Source organism: Coturnix japonica, chromosome 5, assembly GCF_054131305.1.
Source record: "Coturnix japonica strain WE chromosome 5, WE-NBRP24, whole genome shotgun sequence".
NCBI lineage: Eukaryota > Metazoa > Chordata > Aves > Galliformes > Phasianidae > Coturnix > Coturnix japonica.
In genome coordinates, this window is record NC_140667.1 from 35,747,847 (window position 1) to 35,761,987 (window position 14,141).

Consider the following 14,141-nt stretch of genomic DNA (forward strand, 5'->3'; position numbering starts at 1 on the left):
ATGCAGCACTTAGAAGACTACCTGCCTTATCACAGTTACAGACATTGAAGCACACCATACATGTGGGCATCTGCAGCACTTTCTAAACACTTAATTGTAGACATGCACATGACAGCCAATACAAGGGATTCTTGTGTATTCTTTTGTCACTACCTCAAGTGCAGGAGAATAGATAAGAATGAGGGGATGGCAGAACCTTTTGCAATTACCAGCAGTTAGTACTGCTGCAGATATGCAGTCTGCCACTACCTGTCAGGGACCAGGGACAAGTCAGGCCACAGACACTGAGGCCCAGCCTTCTGGCAATGCTCTGGGGCTGCTGGCATTGTGCTCTGCCCTGTGTGAGACTCCGGCTGTAAAAGTACAGTCTGACCCGCTGTCTTCTTGCCAAGGAGTCATCAAGTCACTACAGCTTCACAGCAGCTAAGAACTTGAAAATATTTCCCCCCATCCAATGTTTTTTTTTTGTTTTTTTTTTTTTCCTCCTGAGAAATAAATTCAAAAGACAGCTCGTTTGTGCCAAGATTATTTTGGAGATGGTATTTTCTTTGCATCCTACTCAACATCAAGACTTTTTTTCTCAAAATCCCCCTCAGACCCAGAATATACACTGATGCATCTGCTTGTAAAAACATACAAAAAGCATAGTTCATGAAGATATTATCTCTCTTTTTATTTATTTATAGATTCACTTGGCACTTATCGGCCTAATGCAGTTATTTTAAGGACATACTTAAATACAGTACTAATGGCCAATTTCTCTGACAGAACTGTTGGCATTGCTACAGTTACATTGTGCTTCCAACAAACACACTTCTATTCTCTTGTATCCATACTCTCTAAAAGCTAGTGCAAATACAAGGAAGAAAAAATGAATCACGAAGAGGCAGAAAACTGCTTTTAAGGATATTATAACTGAAGTTGTTAAATGGGGTTTTCCATACTTCATTTACCTCCTGCTCATTCTAATTCATGACTAAATAATAACAGTAGTAAACAAAAATATACTTTTAAAAAATTTTATTTATTTTTTTTTAATACAAAGTAATTCTTTGCTTCTTTTATTTTAGGTTTGTTCTGTCCATGGTTAGAAATCAGGCATGACAGTTGTCTAATGCAATATTTTTGTCCATGGAGAAATCAGGCATGACCATGTTCTACCCCTGACTGTGATCTTAACTTTTTATATCATGGATAAATCATTAACATCTGCTAATAATTACCCCAACTGATTTGTTAGATTGTTTTAAAATAATCTTATGTATACCATGGATGTCTCCAACTTGTAGCCTAACTAACCTGTCCCAGCTGCTTAATCCTTATTTTAAATATCATTTTAAAATGTATGCATATTTAAAACTATCCCATTTCTTTGTCTCCAGACTACTATTTAAACTGTGCTAACATCTGGTCATTTTCACTCCCCAATTCCCATTTTAAATACTTATTTTCAGCATATATTTTTCTTGTAAATAGAATCCCACGTACTTTATCACCTCCAAGCCCTCCACTTTCTCCTTTCTGCTCTTGTTCTCATTCCACTCTCCCTCATGGTTTCACTTGACTCATTATATTTTAAATGCAGGATTGATGCAGATGGAAGATTATGTAAAGAGTTTATTTGATTATCTACCCTAATTTAGACTTCGGAAAAGAAAATGCGGGCATGTCTAAGGGGAAACATGAAGAAAGGGAAAGAGGAGCAATGTACAGTGAAAGAGGTATTGGTCATTGTTAGGGATGAAATTGCATAATGAAAACATATGAACATTAGAAAATCCTTTCTAGTTCTGAGAGCTGGTTGGCTATGAAGGAGTCCCCAAAGGGAATTAAAGGGCACTTATCACCTGGCACACCCTAAAATAGACAGGACACCAGCTGTGGATTGGGGCCAGGGAGCCAACAGTGGTTGGGACCTCTGAACAGGGGCAGAAAAGCTGCCCTCTTGTCCTGCCTTAGAGGAGAAGGAGAGAAAAAACAGGAACTGCCTCAGAACCAGAAAAGCTAGGACCACAAAAAAGACAGGAGAAGAAAACAAAGCTGGTATTCCAGGCTGCCTGGGACCTATTTCCATGCCAGGGATTTATTCTTTAACAGGACAGGAGGAAAAAAGGGAGAGGGGAGGCGAGGGCAGGCCAGGATGGGCTGATTGCTGCCACAGCAGTGGCAGAAGAGAAAGGATTAGCGTAGGCTGTAATATCTTGCTTGGAAACTGTCTGCAAATTTAAGCCTCGAGATTACACTGGCTTAGTCTAAACTGACTTCTGTGTAGTCCTGGGTGAGAAATTAGCAGTTTTGGTGGGACTCCTCATTGCCATAAACACACAGATAAATAGGCAAATGTATCTTCCATATTCAAAATGAATAAAACAGATTCATAAGTGGGCACTGGGGTAATTTACGTAACTCAAAGAAAGCCCCTTTACTACATGTAATGACAATTTGGAATTTTTTTTTAAAAAAAACATAAATCAAATGGAATCTTGTGCGGATGCGAGAATTTAAATAAATAAAATAATTAAAGATATCTGTTGTGTTCAATGAAAACCATACTAAACACATACTAAAACACTACAGGGTATTTTCTGCATAAATGTATATCTTGTTTCTCAACTCAGCTTGACCTCAGCTGACCCACATATCCAAAGTGTTTAAAATTGAATTTCACTTTTAGTCATGAACATGATTCATCATCTTTTTTTCTGATGCATGTATCTGTCCTGCATAAATCTTGAGATACTATAAAGAGAATCCAAGCAGCTCTTCCTACAGAAAGACACTGGCGTGCTGCACACCTCTAGCATCCAGATTGCTAATTAGGCATCCAAAAATTTCATTTATCTAATAACCTTATAAGTAGGAGAAATATTCTTTAACAGTGAGATTACGGTTCTATCTTAAGAATGTTCATGACAGACATGGCTTATTTGATGGGTGCTAGAAAGTCCAATCGTTACAGCACCCAAGTTAATAAAAAAAAAAGAACAGTTTTCGTACATCCAGAGAAATAGCACAGATAACACATAACCAAAAGAGTAATATCATCTTGCTGCTCTGTAAAATGGAAATGGTTGTTTCAGTTGTTTAAAAAAGCACCTACGACTCATAGGAAGACAGAGTAAATGGCAGAACACTCAATGAAAATAAAGGAAAAGCTTTAGAGAAAAGAGCTCTGACAGCCTGTTTTGATGACTAGCAAATTCAGCTTCTAACAGCAGGGATAAGCTCATTCTAAAATCAAGAAACACCATGTTACTTTTTACAAAAATCAACATTGATTTGAAATTGGGATACCACTAAACTGCTGCTTGATCACAAATGGCACAGTATCACATGAGGAGATGATGAAACAGTATTTATACAGTTCTTTTTATCCCGAAGGATCTCAAAAGACTTTATAAAATATACATATGGCATGCCTACAAATACAAAAAATAGAACACAACAGAAATTGCTTTGACTAGCACTGCAATTCAGAGCATCTGTTTAACAGTGCACATCAATACTGTTCTTTAATTCAGGGAAGGATTTAAATTGGAATAGTGTATCTATCTGGAGTTATTAGCCCATTTGCCCTTATTAATTCCTAACAGATTATATGTAGAAGGAAAACAAAGGGCAAATGACTGAGTCCTGGATCACATCCATATCCAAATCATTGTAAACTTGATAAGTTTGCATTATATAAAACTTAGATCTGTAAAATATTCTAAGTATTTAAATGCTGAAATTCAAATGCCAAAAACAGTATCAGCTACAACAAGCCCTATGAGTAAGTGTGCCAAAGGCCGCCGATAAATCAACTAAAATTAATCCCAGGGAAAAGCCTTGACACCTGGTTGAAAGAAGGACAATAAGTCGATTTGGTCAGACATTATGTTTACTAAGTATTTTCTTCTAGATGAAAGAAAAGATTTCTCAGGAAACAATCAGATTTAATAAATCTATATATCTACATATTTAGAGAGAACAACATCCTTTACCATCTATTTTCAACATTTTCAAAGCAAAACTCTATTTTCCTGGTTAAAAAGAAAAGGCCAAAATTCATTGTTTTTCTAGCATTCTTCCAGGAGTTCAGCCCAAAAACAGAATGCTGAAACATTTAGTATCCTCATAATTTTCCTAGGATAGGAAGGCTATTTTCTGCTTAAAATTATTATGAATCTAACTAAACCATTTTGCAACAAGTAACATGAACTTATGCAAACCAAATGAGTTATGATCATTTGGAAATGGTAACATTGTATAAGGACAATGAACTCTTCCTTAAACCATGCTTTTTCAGGGACAGGCTCCACTACTGCTCTCTTAAACAAAAAGAGACCAGAAATCAAAGAGGAATTAATGATATAAAGGAAGTAGCTCTTGCAAAACAACAGATGGAATGAGATCGGAAACATATGTAGTAAGCTGAACATTTTTAATAAGACCAAAATGACAGAATTGGAACAAAGGAACAAAATGGATAAACACACACAGAAATCAGCAGAACAGTTGCTAACTAGAAATGGTTCTGTAATGCAGAGTTCAAATTTGGACTTAGATCCCAAATTCTTTTCTAAATGTGGGGCTTTAGATCCATGATGTTGGTCTGGATTGTTAGAGTAAGAACAGCAAACCATAAAATCTCGATTTGGACTGGAGGAAAACTTCCTCAAAATTGTCTAGGGTGAATTAATGGCCTTATTTTATATGCTTATATTCTGAATCACACAAGAGATGGAAAGTCAGTTCACATAAAGATCCTGATCTAAAACTAAACTATGTAAAAAAGCATTAAAGTAGAAGCAATATGTACCACATATTTCCCAGATTCTGAGGAAGCAGAAAGCAGCTTTAAGAAAAATAACAATGAGGTTCAACAGGTTGATCCATAAAGCAAGCTATATGTAGTAATGTATTCTCCTGAGAAACTTAAGTCAGAGGTTTTGAAAGAACATCTCTTAGATTTCTCTCTTGGACATTGCTTCCCTATTTGCACACATTCATCCCAATGTGAGGCCATGTTATGAAGATACAAGTCTGAAAACAGAAGGGATGGTTTAAATAAACAACAACAACAAAATTAAAAGGGGTTGGACCTGTCATTATGTGAATTAACCAGAGAAGCATGAAAACACTGACTCCTGAATATACATTTAAATTGTTTAGACACAAGTTACCCTCACAGTTCTCTTTAGTCTAGTTTGATACTAAATATCTCCAAGTCCTTCAGATGGTAGTTGGTTTGTGATAATGTATCACTCTCTGATTCCACATCCTATGGAATTAGGAACCCTTAATACTCCAGAGAGTAGGGATATTTTAGTTGGTGTTCCTAAAGTCAGCACAGATCTGGAGAACAATTTTGTATTAATATAATGTGAGAGAAACAATCTTTCTTTTGCATACTTGACTCAAATTTTATAGTGATGACAAATTACTGTCAAAATGAAGGAGAAGTAAACAATTCATTTAACTCATGTAACAATTTTCCCACTCACAGGACACAAATCTTACATGCTTTGTGAATTGGAAAGATTTTTGTTATTTTTCTCTATTATTTCAAATCACTTAATGACTTAATTTCTTCACAATTTTTCTATTAAACTCCCATATAGATGCAACTGTTAAAAAGTTACAAAGTATGGTTTCCATTTTCATAACTACAGAATACAAAGTTGCATCCAAGATTAGTATTTCCATTTTGATATATGTTTTATAGTTTTAAAGAATACCTGGACTAGCAACTTGGAAATTTGCTTTCAAGAATAGAGAAATGACTAGAAGTCAAATTAAAAAAAAAAAATACTGGTGATAATTAATGAAAAAGAGGATTCACGTGTAAAGATAATCAATTTATAAACTTGAGGAAATATTAGCCAACATATTATTTTTGGTCATAAGGTTTGTAACTTCTGAAATGCGCCCAACCAAGAGTGATATTGCAAAATTAGAGGTGTTAAAATGTAACAGCAAGGAAAATTATCTGCCCACACAGGTAGTCTGGAAGCTAGCAAGCTGCTGGTCAACAGTGGGGAAATATAAAAAACTTTGCTTTGTGTTACATGTAATGATCTAGCATATGTTTTATCATACAGATATAAGTCTTATGTATAATAGAGACTCTAAGTTTCTTAATTAAAAAGACCAAACACACAACATCTTCGCTGCATCTGTAGTAGAAAGATCTTCCTTGCTACTGTTCTCTCTACTCATACACAGATAGACACACAAACTCTTACCAAATTCTACATAATTGTACTTAGGATGACAGGTACAGAGATTAGGTGCTTTACTCAACCCACAGATGAATTATGAATTCATCATAAGGGTCAGTGTAAATAAAAGAGCTAACAAAAAGTCACTGTTATGCTATACACATACATACAAATCTAACAAAATTTTGCACAGTGTATCATCAAAAACTATATGAACATATTTTCTATTTGAGAAGAAAGCACTATTTCAAAGAAGAATTGAGTTTCATTGGGTAAAAGTAATGGATTATAGGTTAGGACTTTCTAGTCAGGCAGTTTATATGGATTCCTTAACTAGTGATGTTTGATGCTATAGCAGAGAAGAAAATTATTTTGACATTTTGATTTAGGAAAAAAAGTATATTAAGCACGTTTCTTGTCTCCTTTATATATATATTTATGCATTCTTCTAGTATTGTTATTGTAGAATAATAGAATATTACTAAACACAGAAAAAATATTGCAAAATATTGTCACAAAAGAGCCAAGCTATTTTCCAGGGTTTCAAAATAACCTTTGACAGGAACTTTCTTTTCTCCAATTTTTTATTAAAAGCATACACTAAATAAATATAACAACCAGCACTGATGCTGAGCCACAAATCCACTCGAAGTGAGCTTCTGGCATCTTCCCTAAACTTCAGAATGCTAACTTTGATCAAATAAGATTCTACTAATTTGAAAAGGCCATGGGAGTTTCCACCAAACAAACACTTCATAGAAAAATGCAGGAAACTCCAAACTTCATAAAAAATAAGCAACAAATGGCCCTTTTATAAATCCTTTCACCTAGCCATAAGAAAAAAACCCCACAACGCATATTAGCTGGAAGTAATTAAGAAATGACAGACTATCAGTACAATGTTGGAAAAGACTGAGTGCACTGCAGTGCTCAGAGACTAAGGAATTAAGTAAGAATGTACTACAAAACATACTAAATTCAAAGTCAATAATTAAAAACAATGTTTCCTTGTATCTTTTATGAAATGATTAAGCTACTCTACTAGTTTTGAGAATTTTGAGCTATCACGAAATGAAGGAATATACATAGTAAAGAATGGTTGAGATCAGAGAATATTCCATTCTTGTTTTGCCATTGGTTTCCAAGATGTAAATATTTACAAGTACTGACAAATGCAAACCTCAGCAGAACTGCTGAAAACCATGTAATACCTTTAAATACATCTGCACCAACAGAACAAAGAAAAGCTATTGCTTAGGTACTGCTCACTACTGCAGAGTTGAAGTTAACTCAATGGGAGAAAAATTTGCTTAGCAGCTTTTTTCACTTGAGTCTCTAGTTTCAACCTGAACTGTAATCTGCTTTCTCCCTTTCACACCTATTACTCTTTCACTTTTTCTTCTTTTTTAATTTCATTGTTCATGGACTCAGATTTCACATTTTAAAGGGGTTCTATTTTTTTTTTTTTAATGTTGATAAAGCTTCACAAACATCCTCTTGTATTCTTGAATGTTATCCATTTCTAGATCTCAGATATGATCGCTTTTAACAGTATGACACAGAAAAGTAAAATCTAGAATAGATGTTAATCAAGACATGAGAAGTAAAACACTGATAGTGCATTTATACTGTAAAAGGACATATGACACCTAGTGTAGTGTAAAGAGGAATACATGAGATAATTCATCCAGAGATTTTAAGAAGTCTTACAGCACAGTCTGCCAAGATGATACCAGTAAAGTACACCCATGAGGACTACAAGAGAAGAGAAAGAAAAGAATTTGTTCTTTTAATTTTGGTCTTGTATCTGCTTTGCTTGTACTTTAATTTCTATCTTGATACTATTTGAAGGGTTACAAAGGACACAGCTGAAACTACTAGGTGTATTGTCTCTATACAGTAATCAAATTATTCCTGATTAAGAATTTCCAGAGCAAACTCCAAGCACTGAGGAGCACCTCCTGCACCCAGTCAGCAATTGATGTGGATGCAACATGCATTGCTATTCTCTGGTTTGGAGCAATGACCACAGATGGTATCCCGCGAAAAGCAAGGGACATAAAATTTTCTCAAACCCTTAGGTAAACCACAGAAGAACATAAAACACATCTGTAGTAAAATGCTGACTAACAAACTAGATTCAGTGATGACTCAAGTCCTCACTGACAGGTTCAAACATATTCTAGCCAACACAACTGTTCTCTTCATCGTTTGTAGAGGTTTGATTCATCTCCCAGTGAAGTTTTTTATCTTAGATGAATGAAAACTGCACAGAGTTACGTATATAATAAGTATAGGTATTGTATGAAGTACACACAGAGTAACATTTTTTCACCTCTCTGTTGAATACTTCTGCATTCTTTGTTACCTTTCATATATGGTAACACTCACTTAAGAATCAGTATGCAAACTGAAAAAGGAAAAATATATTAAAAAAACTAGGAACGCAGCTATTATTCTTCCATCTCAAAAATAACATTGGAAAAAAAAGTATAGCCAAATTTTCCAGGTCACTTCATGATTCATATTCACATAAACGAATAGTCAGAAAAGAAAACAGTGGCAAAAGGTAATAGTATGAAGTTACTTAGCTTGCACAGCAAACATGAAACACCCCATTTCACCATTTTAATAATTTGTATCAGGTTTCAGAGGTCATTGACAATGGCTTTGGAGGCAGTATGTTATTTCCGATTTTCATTAAAAAGTACTACTGCAGATAATATATATATTGGAAGCAAATTTAACTGTAGCCATCTTCATACAGGGGGATTTCATTACAACCTCAAAATACATTTCATAAAATATATTTATCACCTTTAGATGACCTGTAATCAGAAAAGTGTTACGCTATTCAAATTCCAACTGTCAAATGCTGTAGATATAGGTAAGTAAATACAAATGCCATTAAAGACAGAAGTTATCTTACTTGGAGAAGTTCTAGTTTTGTTTTTTTATTTTTATTTTTTGACAGCTCCTAAACTGGATGTCTTCCAGTTTCAACAAAACCTGTCCAAGCAGAATCTTACCTTGTTTTCACTACATCAAGGGGATGCATCAGGCAAATTTCTACAAGACCTATAAAATAATAACAGAAAAACTTAATAAGCACTTGTACAAACTAATTTCATTTTCATTGACTCAGCTAGTTCTTGAAGTTTGAAAAGTGAAAACTTAAAGGTATCTTTATTGTTACATTACCTCATATATTCAATATACTCTTCTTCAAAGATTTTAGACAATAAACTATGTGATAGTTCACCGCTGAGGGGAAAGCTAGCACATATTAGCAATGGGATCACTTTATTCATCATTTCTGCTCAGTCCTCTGTTTTAAGACCACCAGAAATATTTGGCTGCCATCATAAAAGAATACATTAAATCTTGCAGAAGTTAGTGAAAGAAGGGAGTTCAGTTTAGCACTGGCTTCTCTGTTATATGTGACTAATCCTTAAAGACACTGCTGTTAAGGAAAACAGTGCGGGGGGCTCCAATGAACCCAGTACTAAAGTGACTGGCCATTCTTGAGTTATTCATGGTTATTTGAGCTGTCAACTTATTGACTCTTTTTCTTGTCCTGTTCCTGACCTAATGCTTATGTGCTGTCTATGTGTTCCCCTTTCCTGTTCCACCAGCCATCATGAACATTTAAATGCACATGCGGGGGACTTTCCATGTCCATGAGAGAAGGTTTTGGATGGCAAAGGGAAAATTCTGACAAAAGAAGAGATCTGGAAAATCCCTAATGCACTTGCAACCACTGGCTTCAAATTTGGCAGTTGTAGCAAAATTGTAGCAAAATTGGCTACATTTTCTCATGTTTTCTAGACCTCTGTACTTCTCTGATCAACTTCTATACCATTCACACTCCAAACAGCAAATGTATAAGAAGAATATATATTTATCAGTATAACAGTAAAAGTACATTTTTGAGATCTCAACACTCAGAAATGAAGAACTATACAAACGTTTAAGGATTTATAACTAATGAGCAAATTTGCATCTGTGCATCAAGGGTAATAAATTACAGAATCTAAGAATCAGAATGGCTTACATTGGAAGGGACCTTAAAGATCATCTAGTTACAACTCCCCTGCCATGGGCACCACAGCACCCAGTGGGGCTGCCCGAGCACCATTCAGCCTGGCCCTGAATGCCACCGGGGTTGGGGCATCCACAGCTTCTCTGGGCAGCTCCTGCCAGTGCCTCACCATCCTCTGAGTATAGAATTCCTTCCTAATATCTAATCTAAATTTGTCTGCTTTTAGCTTTAACCCACTAACCTTTGTCTAATCATTACACACCTTGATAAAGACTTATGATCTTGTGGACTCTCTTTAAGGATGAGAAGGCCAATATAAGGTTTCTCCTGAGCTTTCTCTTCTCCAGGCTGAACAATCCTAATCCTCTCAGCCTTACAATTTATTTATTTATTTATTTTAAGTTTATGTAAGAAAGTTAGCCTATCACTGAAACAAAGCATTGGTGGAGTGAAAATTCTCATTATAGTCAAAAGGAAAGTTAGCCAATAAATGCAAGAGCTTTTAGCTCAACCTATAATAAATATTTATATTTAAAAATCATACTTTTCTGCTTAAGATACCATACATACTAAATAAATTATTAATACTGATCATATAGTTATCTTAAGAAAGAATACTCTAAGCATCCAAAGACTGCAAAGATTTTTGCACAACTGCACAGTTAGTTCTTCAAGTTAGTAACAGGAGGTTATAACCTGTAATACTGAAATCTTAACCAGATGCATTTGAACAGGAGTTCACATGAAAGTTTGCAAAGATCTTCAAGTGTCTAAATAAAATTATTTGCATAAAATATTTACAGAAAGTTACAAATTTTCCCTCTTTTCTACAATTACACTCTAATGTATAATGCTTTCAAAACATAAAACTTGCCAGATAACCCTTTACACCAGGCCTCTTCTGGCTGTGTTTGAATGAAGCTATCAAGGTAATATTTGACTATTGTTTTGCCATATTTTCTTTCCACCCTACTCAACACTTCATTTCTGCTGAAATGGAAGATAACACACACTGCATCAGCATTAAATACCTATAAACAAATATAAATATTAACATTAATGAAATTCATTCAAAATCATGTGATTTAATATTTTTAATATCTTTTTTTTTCTAGAAAGTTAGAGGTGCAGCTTTTATTTCTGAATAGATATATTTATTGCCATAATTATTGCCCAGGAATGACTTACATTTTATTAAAACAAGGACAAATCACATGTCACATAAGGGAACACAGACCGTAAGTTTTCTGTCCTTATTCTGTCACAAAATCTATAAACTAGTCCACAGCTGCCAACAGGTGCTTTACAAATAGTGTTGCAGTCTAGTGTTTCAGTGCTGGCAGGGGGCATAGCCTATGAGTTTTTTTTTTTCTAATGACCCTCCTCCTTTTCCAACTTTTCTCACCCCTAAGTTTTAGGTCTTCCCTTCTGTCTTGTTTTGGCAGATACAAACTACAGCAGGGGGGCAAGCATGGGCCCAGGGGCTGTTCAACCTATTCTGTTTTTGTACCATTAATGTCCATTTTGGGAGAAAAGTGTATAGTGCCAGAATTTGGCTCTATTTTCTTGGTCCTCATAGAATAATTTTTAAGTCAGGCATTCATCCAGCAACTGAATCAGATGAATTCCAAGGTCTTTGGCAAGAGATCTGTTTTGATAACTTCAGGATTCTATTGGTTATCTGCTTTTCTCACTCCTTCTTTTGTATCATCATTTAATTACATACTAGGTTTTAAACAATGTTTAAACAATTAGTTGGGATTATTACAAGACTCTGAAGAGCACTGAAGGAGTGCACACTGTGCAAGATGTTAATGGAACAGCTACAAACACAAGCTACATTTTTCCATCTACTATAGTAGTCATGCAGATCATTACAACATCCTACTTGATAGCCTGCCCAGAAAGTGTGGTGGCCTTCCTAAATTACAAGCACTCTGAGATGTGCCCAATAAAATAAAATATATTGCTCTTTTTTTTTTTTTTTTTTTTTAGCTAATATTCATTTTGTGACAAATTCTATTAGCACTATGAAAATCTAATTAGTTAAGTAGATACGGTGCAATATATTTTAATTTGTCATACTGAAAAGACTACTGTTTACCAACTATACTTTCATGATAGAGTAGTTAACATAGCTACACAAATAGATTGTCCAAAAACATGTTCTAATAGTCCCATTGGGTCTCCTTGGTGATGTCACATGAACTAATTCAGTGTGATTTATAATGGTCTAATTATGTTTAAAGCAACTCAGATCCAACAAACTGAACAAGAGCCCAAAGGAAACATAGGAAAGAACAATTACTGGGGCAATCCAACCTTTGTTGTCTTCTGGGTGGGAAAACTTTCCTTGTGAAAACTGGATACTAACAATAAAACAAGACAATAAAAAATCTGTGTGTAGAAGAAATAACCAGCTGTCATCATAGACAACATTTTGAATGTACACAAGTGGAAAATCAACAACCAAGAGGAAAGTCCAGAGTTCTGTTATGTAAACAATGATGCTGGTTAGCTAAGGCTGAAGAGGGAGAAAATGTCAGAGAATACTGACACCAAAGCAGCTCTCTTTGGTAAACATTTTCCATTTTCCAGATAATATCGCCAGTTTTCAAACTGTTTTCCAAAATGGATTACATCACATTCCCCTCTACAAGAGTCACACTTAAAGTATCAAATTGGCAGTCTTCTCTTCAAAGTAAACATTTCAGTGAGTGGTAAGTATATTAAGTTCCTTTGCTCTTTGTTCCCTCGTTCCATCATACACACAAATCTTGTACCAATGAACATATAATATTTCCAGAAACCAATGAACATATAATATTTCTAGAAAATGCTATGACTCTTCAAAACAAGAATGATTCCAAGTTTTGTCTGTTCACTGAATAGGAAAAAAAAGAATGAAATGTAGCTAACAGTACTTGCTTAATAGCATAGATAAGAATAGAATCATTAAGGTTTTGGCCTTTTGGACAAATTCTTGCCTTCAGCTCTTCTTAGAACCTATGAACTGACTGGTGTGCTGTATCTGTGATATACATTGCCATGTCTCATAGAAGTCTGCGTATATGACCTTCTATGTGTTTTCTGCAAAATTCACCCTGAAAGGGTGTTCCAGTACAGACTGAGGAGATGCAGAGCATGATCCATGTGTGTTAGTTCAGACAACCCCCTACTGCTCAGAAGTCATTATGCACCCTCCTACCCTTGTGTTACTCATTTCCCTGGAATAACAGAGTCACAGGAGAGCCACAACAGAAAGGAGACTGGTCACAGAAAATGCGGCAATAAACACTTTAGGCGCTGTGCACTGTATAGTTGGAACAGCCTATATTTATTTTGGCTTTTATGTAGACATAGTTACAAGGTAAGAAACGATGATAAATATTTTATGTATACTATGCATTTCCTTCTGAGAGTATATGTCTGACAGAGAAAATCTTGTGTTGCTATTTGTATCCTAATGAAAACAATGACATATTCTTCTGTCTGTCTCTAAGCTAAAACACTTTGACAAGTGTAGAAGCACTTCCTGATTATAACGGTTTTGTTAGAAGAATAATCAATGACTGTAAAAAAAAAAAAAGTATCCCTGCAGTCAATTTCATACAGGCTAATTTTTGTTAGCCTGCTGTTCTGCTGTATAGATACATAATGCTTTTATATGTTCTGTAAGTGTAAAAAGTCATAAAACCAACAAAACTCTAGGTTCACCATAATACATATATCACTCTTTTTTCCACTATTCACTACTTCTTTTCCAAGGAGATGGTCACATATTGTACTCTCCCCATTTAAAGTAAGTGTTAAGTAGTTCAATAAGAAAATCTATTCAGCAGTTAGCATGTGATATGATGGAAAGAACCTACATATTAGCTGCTACTAAAGAAAGT

At 34.9% G+C, this 14,141-nt stretch overlaps 1 protein-coding gene across 17 annotated transcripts in view; it reads right to left on the minus strand.

The window, feature by feature from the left end:
- Positions 1–14,141, minus strand: part of SLC25A21 (solute carrier family 25 member 21) — a 213,140-nt gene that overhangs the window by 87,582 nt on the left and 111,417 nt on the right. For all 17 annotated transcript variants that reach the window (XM_015865037.3, XM_015865036.3, XM_085550471.1 and 14 more), the window contains one exon: positions 9,233–9,281. In XM_015865037.3, the coding sequence (XP_015720523.1) occupies positions 9,233–9,281 (49 nt within the window). The remainder of the gene's footprint in view (positions 1–9,232; positions 9,282–14,141) is intronic.